Here is a 13,822-nt window from a genome sequence, read left to right as displayed (position 1 = left end):
TAAAAATATATATACAATTTTATGCAGACAACAGATAATAATGTCATCCATATTACAAATACAATTTTAAATAAAATATAGTTGATAATTTAAAATGCATTAATACATTTTTTATCTTTAAAATATTTATTATCAATTTACATGATTATCATAAAATTGTAGGCATATTATGTAAAAAAAAATTGGTTTGACTTTATAGCAAAAACAACTGTATCATGACTGTATATTGTTACATCATGCCACCCATTTCTAATAGAGACTGTAAAATATGATTGAGATTATTCAATCTGTCTAAACATCATGGTGGCTGGATCCTTAGTTGTCAGTTTAGCTCTTAAGAAAGAGACTCACATGCAGTGCAGTCATGTGTTTGCACTTGGCAATGACGATATTCTCCAACACACTGCTCATCGTCTGTTTTACAGAGCGTAATGTGCTCAGTCTGGCTGTTTTTGATAATCTCCCCGAGGTGATGAAGTTATCAGGTAAGACAGGGATGGAAACAGACAGGGAGAATGTTGTCTTTCATGTGATTTCCTCCAGCGGTTGAAGACGGGTCGCCCCGTTCCTCTGAAGTGTTTTCGTGGGAGTTGCCTTGGCAATAAGCTTCCACGAGCGGGCGACGGTTTGCGAGCGAGACGGTGAGGCGTGTCGGGACGGCGTTGTCTCTGCTGCTAATTCTCTGTGACTGACAGCCTGTCAGTTCTGTGTGATTCCAGCGTTCAGGGATTACAGGGTGGAGGGAGTAATCCGCAATTTCACAAATTCCAGCGAATAATCGCAGCAGCGTTTAGGTCACGTAATACGGCGTAATATTTCCCCCTGACTAATTTGTCAGAGGTGAGCCAGTCTGAATTCTGTTTCCAGCTCATTGCACGCTTTAATTAAATATCTGAGTGTTAAATTACTGTGGGAATATCTGCGGTATCACGCGTGCTGGCGTCATCTGGTCCAAATGCGGTGGCATTGTTAGCATGGCTATTTGTGTCACCCTGTTATTGGAGAATAATAAGGGTGATCTGAGTTTAAAGGGCTTTCCTTTATAACTATTCTTTTCTAGTGCACAAACTGAGTTTCTTCAACTGTTAGATTTAACAAAGAGCTTAAAACAAGTGTTGGGGTTGGATACGAAAAATCTCCTGAGAGCTGGACGTTTAGCGACCTTTCCTTGTGGAGTTTATGGCACTAAAAAACTCAAACTGACGTGTGAAACCCAGATACAAAGGCCTGACTTCTGTTCAGTTCTTCAGTGCGTTTAGTTTTTAGAGCACTTTGGAAGATGTTGTTGGCACAGTCTGCACATTTGCATTGCTGCGGGGCATGAAACCTCTTTATTTTCAGTCTTGCTTGCTAAGTCAGGCAGGAAATCAGAAAAAAACACAGATTGACACTGAAGGAGGGACCTGAGCCTTATCTTGGCGACCAGGATATCAGAGACTCGGGGTGTTGAATTGGGGCATTAAACATCCAACCACAACAACCTAGCAACCTCATAACACTGAACTAAACAACACCGAGGATGCCTGAGTGAGGACCTGGCAACCACCCAGAATGCCCTGGCATTCTAGCATTAGGTTTTGTACAGAAAAACACCACTCACATTTTCCTAAATAAAATTCTCTAATGTTCTTGTTTTAGTCAGAAACAAGACATTTGTATTATCTAGTCAAATCAGTCATGCTTTCCAATAAAATAAATTGTGTTTGTTGTTGTTGTTGTTTATAAGTGTGTTAATGCTGCTTAAAATAGTTCTTTGTTATATTTATGATAATGTATTTAAAAAAAAAAGATTTTGATCAGAAATGTTTGCACTTACATTGATATCTCTGATTTTTGGTTACCAGTGTTATTTTAGTATTTATGTATATACTATAATAGTATTTATTATATTTTAAATGAGCTTTTATCTGTTACATTTTAAAAATATATAGTTTATATTATATTTATTTGAAATTAATCATTTTGTAAAATGCTTTTGTCATTTTTATATTTTATTTAATGTTTGATTTTTACATTTTTGTATTAATTGCCAAGGTAATATTTATTTATTATGTTTGTTTGATTGTTTAAAAGTTTTTTTTAATCAATGTTTCAATTAATGAAAAAATAATAATACTTTTAATAAACAATATAAGCACTGTTACAGAGTTCGGCATTAAAAGCAGAAGACTATTCATCTCATTTGTGATTTCTGTCTTAACCACTACCCCAGCCTGATACAATAGTACACCGTAGTATCTGTCTCAAACCCTCCTTTCCCTTTGGCAGTGACCTGGAATGGACGATTCCTTCAGATCATAGAGATGTATGTTTCTGCAGCCGGTGTTGGTTTATTCCCACTGGGGTCTATTACCAGAGCTGCGTGTCACACAAAGGCCTGTGGTGCATAATTGCGACCCTGCCGTGACCCTAGTCCTTGTACCTAGTCCTTCATACAATGCACCTTTCCAGTGAAAACAAACACAGCAACAAAAGGCAGCACCTCCAGCAGGACGAGGTGTTCCTCTGGTGCACGTTCTCACACATGGAGAGACAGACATGGGGCCCTCCAGGGAGTCTCCCTCCCCTCATTTGGGCGCATTCTCTCATTGCAGGGCTCATGCTAAGCTCTTTATGAAGGCTTTCCCAAATTCTCCTTCTATTGTCTCTCAGAGAAACTCTCCAGCTGTAGTGTAGCATAAAAGAACCTTCCTGTGAGAAAATGAAACTTTAATGCTTCAGTGACACCGTAATTTAACCGCTGAGGAGTCCGGTTTCATCATTGTGTTAGCCGTGGAAAAACCATAAGCAGTGTTTAACTGTTTCACTGCCAAAGTGGAATGCAAGATATTGGGCTGTATTTATGTATGTATTTATTTATTGATTGATTGATTATTGAAATTTGAACCACTACTTATTATTTATTTTAAAAGATGATTGGGGTATGATCTGAAAAAAAAAAAAAAAAAACCATCCTTAAACCATTAGATATCTTAAACCGTTTTAGAGCACAATTATTGTAGTTGTAATAATTATAATTAATAAGTTGTTTTAATGTAATATAATACAAATGTATTTAGATGTTTAAAACTAGAAACTTTTTATAATTAAGCCAAAGAAGGATAATATATATATTTATATATATATATATATATATATATATATATATATATATATATATATATATATATATATATATATATATATTTTTTTTTTTTTTTTTTTTTTGAATTTGCATTTGCATTTGCATCTGAAGTAAAAATATATATTTTAAGGATATTTTGATATTTTGTTAGAAAACAATACAAAATGCTGATTGAGAAAATTATATTCTACAATTAAATCTGAAAATATGTTTGTGAAATATTTTGTGTGAAATACATGAAATGTTTTAGCCTTGCTCGGCTGCCTGTAGAATAAGTCTTTCTCTCTTTAATAGTGTTCACACTTGATGCAAAATTAAATCAAATGAAAAACAATCCAGATCCTCTTCAGTTCCCATTCCATATGCAATCCTAAATCAAATCAAAGTTATCGCAGCTCCCACGATCGATTTTATGTGGAGAATTATTAAATCGATTTCACATTAAAACATTTTTTAAAAGCCACTATCAGAGTTTTGATGTTATCTCTAATAATTGTCCAGCCCTTGTGTGTTGTTAAAGCTCAATTAGTGTACGTTCAGAGAACAGTTAGAGCATTTAGTCCCGTGTGTTTCCTGTATGCACCTGCTGTTCTTAATGATGCCAATTAGCATAAAGTTGTTTCGCCAACACCAGCCCCATCATACAGCAAGTTTACAACTTTTAATGACATCATCTCGAGTGATTGAAATCACAAGTGGACTGTGCCAAGTGCAAGTATAAATGGGGTCCCAAAAACAAATTGTGATCTAATCAAAAGTGGCCATTTATAATGTTTTCTGTTTCAAATAAATGCTTTCAAACTTTACATTTGTAAAAAAAGATCTTGATAAATCATGGTTTCCACAAAAATATGCAGCAGCACAGCTGTTTTTCAACATTGATAATCATCAGAAATGTTTTCTTGAGCAGCAAATCAGCATATTAGAATGATTTCTGTAGATCATGTGACACTGAAGATTGAAGTAATGATGCTGAAAATTTAGTTTTGCATTACAGCAATAAAATACATTTTACCATATATTCACCCAAAAAAACAACATTATTTTAAATTGTAATAATATTTCTCAATATTACTTATTTTACTGTATTTTTGTACAAATAAATACAGCATTGGTAAGCAGAAGATACTTTTTTTCTTTTCAAAAACAAAAATCTTAACAAACCTAAACTTCTGAATAGTAGCATACAGACAAAAGAATCACCACCCACAAAAGAAAGAAAATCATAAAGGTTTGAGATGTCATGTGGGTGATATAATTTTTTGGATGAAAGATTCCATCTTTCTTTTAACTGACAACGTAATAAGTGATGCACATAGCCAAACTAAATGCACACCCTCAAAATGCATGAAATTCATATGAGATGCATGATAATAGCAGGTGTAAGTAGGGCCAGAGAGAGCAAGAGCTTCACATGCCCTCTGCAGTGCAAAAGAAGATCATGTGAACACAAGATGTAATTCTACCTTTTTCATTTCAGCAATATTTGGTACCTAATTTAGTAATGCCAGCATTAAACTTCCTGTAGTGAAACTTTGGGTCAGACAGAGCCAGCCGTTCTGTGAGGTGTCACCACAGCCGGAGGGAAATCACCCCTCTCACCCTCATATATCCATGACCAGAACACCACGGGCAGATTAGTCACGCATCGGCTCGCTCGTATTTACACTAGCAGTGGATTTCACACTGTGATCTCTACTCCACCTCTGTCTTACAGTCATGCATTTCAGCTGTTACCGTCCAATCGCCCTGGGTGGTCCCGCAGACGAACATTTGTAAGAGCTATGCTTGAGAAAAATGAGCCATGGTGCTTTTTTCTGACCAAAATAGCACAGCTTATCATGCAATTCAATCATGTGTGCTGATGCCTCTCTCTTTGTTGTTTCCAGAGGACCAGATCCCTCACGGGTTCCCCACCATAGACATGGGCCCGCAGCTGAAGGTGGTGGAGCGAACACGCACTGCGACCATGCTCTGTGCTGCCAGCGGGAACCCCGACCCGGAGATCACCTGGTTTAAAGACTTTCTGCCTGTCGACATTAACAGCAGCAATGGACGAATCAAGCAACTCCGTTCAGGTAAAAAGAACGTTGTAAACACAAAATGCAAACGAGCTTGAAGAATGAATTATAATGAGCGCTTTTGCGAAGATGATGATTGCGAACAATGAAGCCGACGGCACCTGCTGAACATGAATTTTTTTTTCTAACCACATCTTTTTTTTAACCTCAAAGACGATAGAGCACAGCAGTGAGCGACCACCTTTTCCAGAAGATTCTTCCCATTCCTTTTGAATGATGGGATTTAATCAAAAATAACATTACAATGCAAAATAAATTTCTTCGTAAGATTTTTTTTACATTTTGTAATAGAAATGTATACTTTTATTCAGCAAGGACACATTAATCTGATCGAAAGTGACAGCATAGATATTGCTGATGTTACAAAAGATTTTTATTTAACATAAAAAAAATAAATGCTTTCTTTTCATCAAAAAATAATCCTGAAAAATAAAATGTATCATTGACTTGCGTAATGACTGCTGAAAATTAATCTTAACATCACAGGAATAAATTAAATTGTAAATATATATTAACATAAAAAACAGTTATTTAAATTGGACTGTTTTTACTGTATTTCTTGTTCAAATAAATGCAACCTTGGTGAGCGAAAAATACTTATTTCAAAACATGTCAGATTAAAAGTATAAAATTCCATATGCTTGACTTTATTATTACAAAATATTCAGAATAGTGCAATTTTTTTCATTGTTAATTTGGTAACTCACAATGTATCGTCATTTAACAACCTCAGAGCTCATCGTAAGGCTGTGTGGAAAGGTTTCCATTTGCTAAATCACTATGGAGGAAATGAATGGATTCTTCACTTTTAGAATCCTACTATTGCTGCACATCTGTACGATAAGTGACATTTCAGTTCCAAATGAGCCTTCGGTTTAATTGCATGTCTTAAAGTAAACAGAAACAAATAGGAAGACAGAGTGGCTCACAGTTATTATTCACATAACCCTCCGGTTAGGACACACAAACATAATTAACATGACAGCACAGTGATTTGTTTTGATTAGAATCGTCGACCCTTGTCAACGATCATTTCCTGCGTCAATCGTCAAACAGCTCCGTATTTGTCAAATTATTCCGGGTTGGCCAATCCACCTCACAGCTACAAGACAATCACATCATTTAATTGTTTGGATATAGTCCATTATTTGATCCTGAGATTAACTTTGCTCTCCAGCCATTAGCGCCAAGGTCTTTTTCCATTAACGAATGCTAATGAAACAATTTTTCAATTTGTGACCTTTACAGAATGCATAAGAACAAATAGGAAAAGCACTCATGATTCAATACCTACCACTTCAAACAGAACCTTAATCTCACTGGAGCATGTCATTGTGCACGAGTAATTACCACCAGCCTCGCCAAAGCAGGTGATTCTGCCCTGGACACCAATCAACAATCTGTTTACAATGCAGCCGGGCGATACGCAGACAGTGAGACCGAATCTGATAAAGAGAGATGGGATATGAGAGTATCTCTGGATTGCAATCCTGCTCCTCTCAGTATATACGCACGCAGGCTTCTTGCACACGAGCCAAAGGTCGTCCATTACTGTCGACCCTTTTCACATTTAGGGGTAGAATTTTATCACACTTAGGTCAAATTCTATAGTGGTGAATACAAACAATAGTATTTATATTACTTTCTAACAGAGGAAAAACATATTGAGATTGATTAAGGGGTTCAGAAGAGAGAACGAGGTTAAAGGATGTCATACACCCAGTTTGCTGTAATTTAATGTCAAGGTAATATAACACATAGAGTAAACTTAAGTGTACTTTAAATGTTTTTAAGAATGGAAATACAGCACTAAGAACTTTTTCTAGATTTTCTAGAATTTTCTTTCTCTAGATTCTAGATGTAAATAAGCAGGGCCTAAAACGAACATTTTCCAACACCTGCCATTAGTCAGTGATTCGTTGGAAGCACATCTAATTGTAATCTAATTGTAGCGATTCAAATTCACAGCGTTTACGGACATGTCGTTTGTGTGGAGCAGTATTTAATGTGAACCACTCTGAGACATTGAAAACACTGTTATCATGAGCAGCTCACGTGAAAATATCGCAACGCTTTACTTCGAAACACAAAGCACATCAGGTTGCATTACAACACGGTCTGTGCAGTTTGATAATTGCACTATATTGCATACTCAAGCATTGTTGGAATTAATTTTTTTTTAAGTTACCAGCCAACTGGCAATTAAGAGTTTTTGATACTTTTTTTTTACGTGCATTTGGTGCTTACCGAGTGTTAATTTTAGGCCCTGTTAATTATTGTGGAAACGCATCAGCGTCATTGTTCAAACAAAAATCTTTTATCATTTATGCACTTAATTTTTTAGCAACATTTGTGCTACAGACACAAATGATGCTTTAAAAAGATCAGCTTCTTGAGGTGTGTAATTACTTTTATAAGCAATCGAAACACTTTTTTTTATCTGACAGATAATAAAAAAGCACTGATCCCATAGACATGCATTACCAATTTTTACCCACTACGCCACACTAAGCTCTCAGGCCGAAGGTGATTTATGATGATTGGTGTGCCGATCTTTATGAACAGAGATGTGTTGGGCTGATTATTGATTTCTACTCAGTAAGATAACGGATGTCCAGCTTAGCTGCTGTTTAAAGTCTTAAATACAGCCAGGATTGATAGCGACTGTCTCTCGACTGCCAACGAATGGAGAACTCTTACTACCAACTGCAAAAATTAACACATACTCAAGTTTTCTCCCTCTTGCCATAGTGAAGATATAGTAAAGTCTTACTATTCTTCATTATGTTTGTGTTACACTGCAGACTCACCTTAAAGTCCTCAATCATGTCCTGTACTGGACATCCTGGGCTTTCTGAGGGTCCCTGTGTACGCCAGGCTCTCTGTAAACTGCTGATGGACCACGATCCACACAGTTTACAGGGGCTTCCTCGTGTCTCTGACCCCCTTCCCAAATCCGCACTGTTTTCACATGGTGGAGTGTTGACTAATGATCCAGATTGACATGAATCTTCATCATAGTCAACAAACTCTATATGGACTCTTTTTGATTAAAATCTAAGGCAACTTTTCATATCAACATATCACAAAGTATAGTATATATAAAAACAACACTCCAAGGCATTTACTACAGGTTTTAATTACAACATGATTTTGGTCATAAAAAAAAGGTAACAATGAAATGGAAAGTATCTGGAGCTTTTTCAAAGTTAAACAAGTCTCTTTTGAAATAATAATAAGACTCAAGGGTCAGTCGATGCAGTGAATCTGAACTATCACTTTGCAGTTTGCACAAAAAGGTTTTCTTCCGTGATGCTTCAGACAACTCTATTTATTTAGCACAGCTGTGGAAAAATCAAAAGGCCAGAGTTGTGCATCACTGTAAAAATAGCAGAAGACCCTTGTGCAGACAGAGATGAAACTGTTACTGCTCACAAGAATGAGTCATTTAAAGGCCAAAACATACTCTAAACAAGTACATCTACATGAACTCTAAACTCAAGTACAAGGGATGCTATTGCAGATATTACTGAAACTCTTCTTCTATGGACATTACTGTCATGTTTTGCTGTGCAATTTAGTTCAAATGAATGTTTTATAGCCAGCTACCCTCACAATAACACAGCTGTTTTAATTGCACAGACATTTAGCAAAGTAACTCTCTTGGGTTCTGGAGATTGAACATCATATATGTACAACAGGACCTTGCACACTTTCATATTGTATGTTTCTGGCCTGAAGCAGCAATGTAAGCTATATAATGTGAATTAACACAGACTGAGAACAGAAGAGCCGAACGTCTTCTGGGGAGGATTGTATATGCTGCTTCTTAAATAAGAAATATTTTTCTTTCCTCTTCTCTCTCTCTCGCTATCCTCTCTTTCACACTAACAGTTCTCTTTAATCTTATTTGCATTCATATTACCTCACCAGGTGGTACACCAATCAGAGGTAAGAATGCTGAAAACAGAAAACATCCAAATGCGTCATCATTCGATTCCTCTCTCACCCCCAAGTGTCCCCCTCCATCACCCTGTCCCCACCTTCTCTCTCATTCTGGAGTCTTTCTCTTCGTCTTCCTCCTCATCTTCGATCCGGCCTCGTCTCTGTGCATGAACCTCTGCTCGTCTGTCTCACTAATGGACGTCTGATTCAGTCTTACTGAAAATAATACATCCCTCTACCAATCAAAAGACACAAAAACAAATGCATCTGATTACCATTTTTATGTATATATAGTATATATATTATTTTTGTCATATGTTATTTTGAGGATCCTCATTGAGAATATAGCAATAATTACCAAAAAGGCTGAAGTTAAATATGTGAAAGTGGGGGATATGAGCTTAACTGTCATTTTGTGCAGAACTGACCTTTACTTACTGTCCAGATGGCTGACAGTTTGTCTGATCAATAACTGAGGAGAGCTGCAGTGTGGCTTGAGAAATTGCGAGATACCTGAACAACATCTCATTCCCAGCAGCAGAAAAATGTAATGTCATTATGACAGTCTGTATTAACCGAGCACCTCTCGTCTCCGGCTGAAGAGTCCAGAACGGCTCAACTGAGGGATAGAAAACTCACCACTGATATGACAGGACTGATGTAGAAGGAAAGAAATGCAAGATTTGACTGTAACTCTGAGAGAATATCAGGGTGAGAAAGTGAGATGAGACAGAGAGAGGGCAGAACAGCATCTTTCAATGTCAGGATGACACCGGCGCTTCAGATGTAATACATGATAGAAAAAGTCTGCTTTCCTGATGACTAGAGAAGAAGAGACAGTAGCTCTGTTCCAAACACTGCTGAGCTGCATTTCTATGTACTGCAACAAAAAGCCATTACAAACAGCATAATTAAAAAGATACCTAATACCAAATCAAAGAATCTTCACCTTTCTAGGAAGATACTTCTAAACATAAAATGTGCATAGGAATCATTTTCACTACTTGTTCAACACAATAAAGAATAAAACATGCATTAGGTGTGCGATTTATGATTTAACTCTGTATTTTAGTATTTCATTATGCTGACACAGAGAATGTTGGGAAAAGTAGTTTTACATAATTGGTGGCGTTTACTTTTAGATTTATGTTATGATAAATGTTCCCTTGGCAAATAACCAAAATAAAATAAGTGTATATAGTTTTTTTACCTTATTTAAAGTACTTTTTTGAATACTTTTAGTAAACAGTAATAACCCCGGGTGATTCTACAAGTATTTTTTTACAGCTCACTTGAGTTTGGAACAGATCTCATATGTGTGTGTATGTGTTTATGTGTGCTGTAAATGTTTTAAAGACTCTCGTGGAGCGAGGTTAATGCTCTGGTCCCATGCACTCACAGTCTTTCGATAATGTTTCTATTGTTAATGCACACGTTCAAACCCATCCCATAATGCATTTCAGGAATACTTCTGAAATACTCTTTGACAGCATTTTTATTTCTCACAGTGTGCTTCCATCATCCACAGATTGCATGATGTATGTCACATCACGCAAACAAACAGCACCGCCATACTAAAACACCTAATGAGCTAACGATTTTTGTCAAAAACGCAATGTATATGAACCTTTTCATGTGTTATCAACAGAATGCCGAACCCAGGTAAGTGACAGTGTGAAGACGGAGATAATGAACTGCGAGATCTTTATGACATTGCCATCAGAAAAAAACAAACTTTTAGTTTTAGTCCACCTGGAACTGCTTTTGTTTGCAATATTTCTTGTCAGTGGATTTCTTAAAGATGTATTGACAGTAATTGCAACGGTTGTATTACCTCTCGTTCTCTAAGAGCACGGCTTTGTCTCGGCTCGCAGAATAGCAGAGCTTATATACAGTGACGTTTATAGCTGGCATAGCCTGCAGGTCTTTGTACTTGCCACAATGAATAAATAACGCCGTTTGCTTTAGATTTATTGAATTATGGAGTGAAAGATGTTGCTCTTTTCTTTCTGTGTTTAGAGAGACAAGAAAGGTCATATGCCAGCCGGGTGTTAGTCAGTGTGTATGTATGTGTTGTTTAGGCAGAAAAATAGTTTCTGTTCCTCAGACTGCCTTGGTTTAAAGCGATGGAGGTTGAGATTGTTTGTGAGTGTGTGAGAGAGCGTTTGTGATTGTGTGTGTTGTGTTTGCAGGGGCTCTGCAGATTGAGAACAGCGAGGAATCGGACCAGGGCAAGTACGAGTGTGTGGCGGTGAACAGCGCAGGAACACGCTACTCCGCTCCTGCCAACCTCTACGTCAGAGGTAAGATCTGCAACCAAATCTAAAACCCCATCCCATTTCACCTCGATCTGCTCTCCACACAGGCTTTAGCACGGCCAGAACAGGACCTGTCACTCAAAAGCTCACGTTTCTCTCTAATCACCCATTTGTCTTAACAGAAACACAGTTCTGCAGCGGAGAACTGCTCCACTGGTTTCCAGTTTTGAATAATCGAGAAATGTTTTCCACACAGCTTTTGCTAAATAGTGATGCATAGTAAACAGTATTTGCCTAGATATGTTTTTACATCGCTTTATCATTTAAAACCTTTGAACTTTTACTAGAGTATGTTAAATTTGACTAAATTTTAAAGTTACAAATCTATACATTACTGTATAAAGTGAAAAATTATACATAGATTTAACAGGACAAACATGTAATTTTACTTTAAAATACTAGTAGCAAACTAGTAAAAAATTACGATGAAAAAAAATCTAACGTATATTTTAAGGGTATGTGTATTTTTACTTATTTTATCTTTTTTTTTTATTAAAACATTTTAGAACATATACTGCCACTTTTATGACCATTTTGAGCAAACAAATCTTTGAATCAATATTTTAATCCCGAATCAGTTCATTGAAATGAATAGTTTGAAATTCACTTAATATCTTTACACTTAATATACTTTTTAAAAGCTTTTAAATCCAAGATGATTATAGTTGATTTACACTGATATATTTAAATAGCTTTTTTTCACAGTGATCATTGCTATTTCTATTATTTTTGACATATTTAATGTGTTTTAACTTATTAATTCCATAACTTTACAGTTTATATTGCATTAGTTGTTAGTTGTGAGGAGGTCGGCCTTTCACCAGAGATCATTAAAAGTCTTAAAGGTCTTAAAGGTACAGTAGCAAATGCAGCCTGTTTAATTGGTAATGCGAGAGAGAGGTACATTTTTTGTGCATGAAACCTGATTAGCATTATAATAGGACTTCAGGAACAAGTGCAGAATATGTTTAAAAATAGTAAAGAGTAGCAAATGAGATATAATGCCCTCTAATGCTGCTGGTCATGAAGGCTGGAGGAAAGTGTTGTCAGGGCTTCATCAAGGAAAGGACCGTGTTGAGACTTGCAGACTAGAACGGAGAATCCCGTTGTGGAAATTCCCTCATTAATGTTGGGATCTATTACAGCAGATGTAGAGACCACTGAAGCCTTGTTTCAAAGAAATGCCTTATTTAACAGCCACTTTTGCCTGGCAAGTGCTTAAAGGACACTTCAAATTCAGACCTTCAAACATGGTGATACATTGTTCTTCTGAATTTTTACATTTGTGTATGTGAAATGAAAACAGGGGAAATGAGAACTAGACACAAATCTTTGTCCATAAATTTTCCTGGTCTTCTTCCTCAAGGCCTCGACCAATAGGAGAGAAGCTCATATAAATGATGCATCGTGCAGATCATATCGTGTGAATTCTCTCAGGAGCCCTTTGATCTTTACACAGACCACACACGCTCTCAGGACTTGCCTTTTGATGAATGACATTTAATATATATGTATGAGCATCTGATGCTTTATGGTGAGAGAGAGATGTTCTCATTTTGTAAGTCCATGAATTTTTCACTGGTAGTGTCATACTCTTATTGCTTTTCTATTCAAGGGTTTGAATATGTGGTCTTTATGGTCAAGTGAACTCTGTAGGCTTATCACTGTGTGTGTATGCATTTCTCATCCATTGTTATTCTATAACTGATGAGTAGGGCTGGACGATAGAGCCATTCAATAATAATGGCAATATCTCAATATTTTAGTATTTGCTTTAAATGATTTAGTTTCATTGCAAGGAATGAATTCAAAATTGTTAAAGTTAAATACAGTAAAAAATATATTTAGAATAATCAAGAATTGCTTTCGAATGCTTGTTTTTTCACTGAATGAATGAGAATATTTTATAATTCTGAATAGTATTGCACAGTAAACATAACAGCATTTACTAGTAAACACATCAGCATTGGTTAAGATATATATTTGACTAAATATTAAGGCGTATAAATTGCCTCACATGCACTTTCATGAATTGATTTACTGAATCAGTGAATCAGTTGATTCCTGAATTGATTCATTGAAACTGATTCACCTAAATGAATCAAACGTACCATCTTATCACTGCTTTAAATACAGTCAGTGTTTATAATCTTATCGGCCAGCCCTGCTAATGAGAATGTTTTCTGTATGCTGTGAAGTGGTTTTGTTCTTCTTTATAGTCTGTCTAACAAGTGTCTCTTTCCAGGTGTTCAAACTTCACTTACACACACGTACTCTTAACAGATCTCTTCTGAACGCTGTGTGTGGGCCTGTGTGTGATTGTTTAGTGCATTTCCTCCTCGTCTCTCTTTTAC

General features: G+C 36.3%; 1 protein-coding gene across 18 annotated transcripts in view; it reads left to right on the top strand.

The window, feature by feature from the left end:
• The window catches only part of LOC113050982 (receptor-type tyrosine-protein phosphatase F-like), a 183,904-nt gene that overhangs the window by 96,549 nt on the left and 73,533 nt on the right, over positions 1-13,822 (top strand). For 11 of the 18 annotated variants that reach the window (XM_026214507.1, XM_026214512.1, XM_026214508.1 and 8 more), the window contains 3 exons: positions 5,014-5,202; positions 9,139-9,156; positions 11,343-11,453. In XM_026214507.1, coding sequence (XP_026070292.1) covers positions 5,014-5,202; positions 9,139-9,156; positions 11,343-11,453 — 318 coding nt within the window. The remainder of the gene's footprint in view (positions 1-5,013; positions 5,203-9,138; positions 9,157-11,342; positions 11,454-13,822) is intronic. The other 7 variants (XM_026214519.1, XM_026214510.1, XM_026214509.1 and 4 more) reach the window with 1 other exon arrangement.

Source organism: Carassius auratus, chromosome 31 (genome assembly GCF_003368295.1).
Source record: "Carassius auratus strain Wakin chromosome 31, ASM336829v1, whole genome shotgun sequence".
Classification (NCBI taxonomy): Eukaryota; Metazoa; Chordata; class Actinopteri; order Cypriniformes; family Cyprinidae; genus Carassius; species Carassius auratus.
The sequence above is the reverse complement of the archived record's forward strand: the minus strand, read 5'-3'. Positions and strand labels throughout refer to the sequence as shown.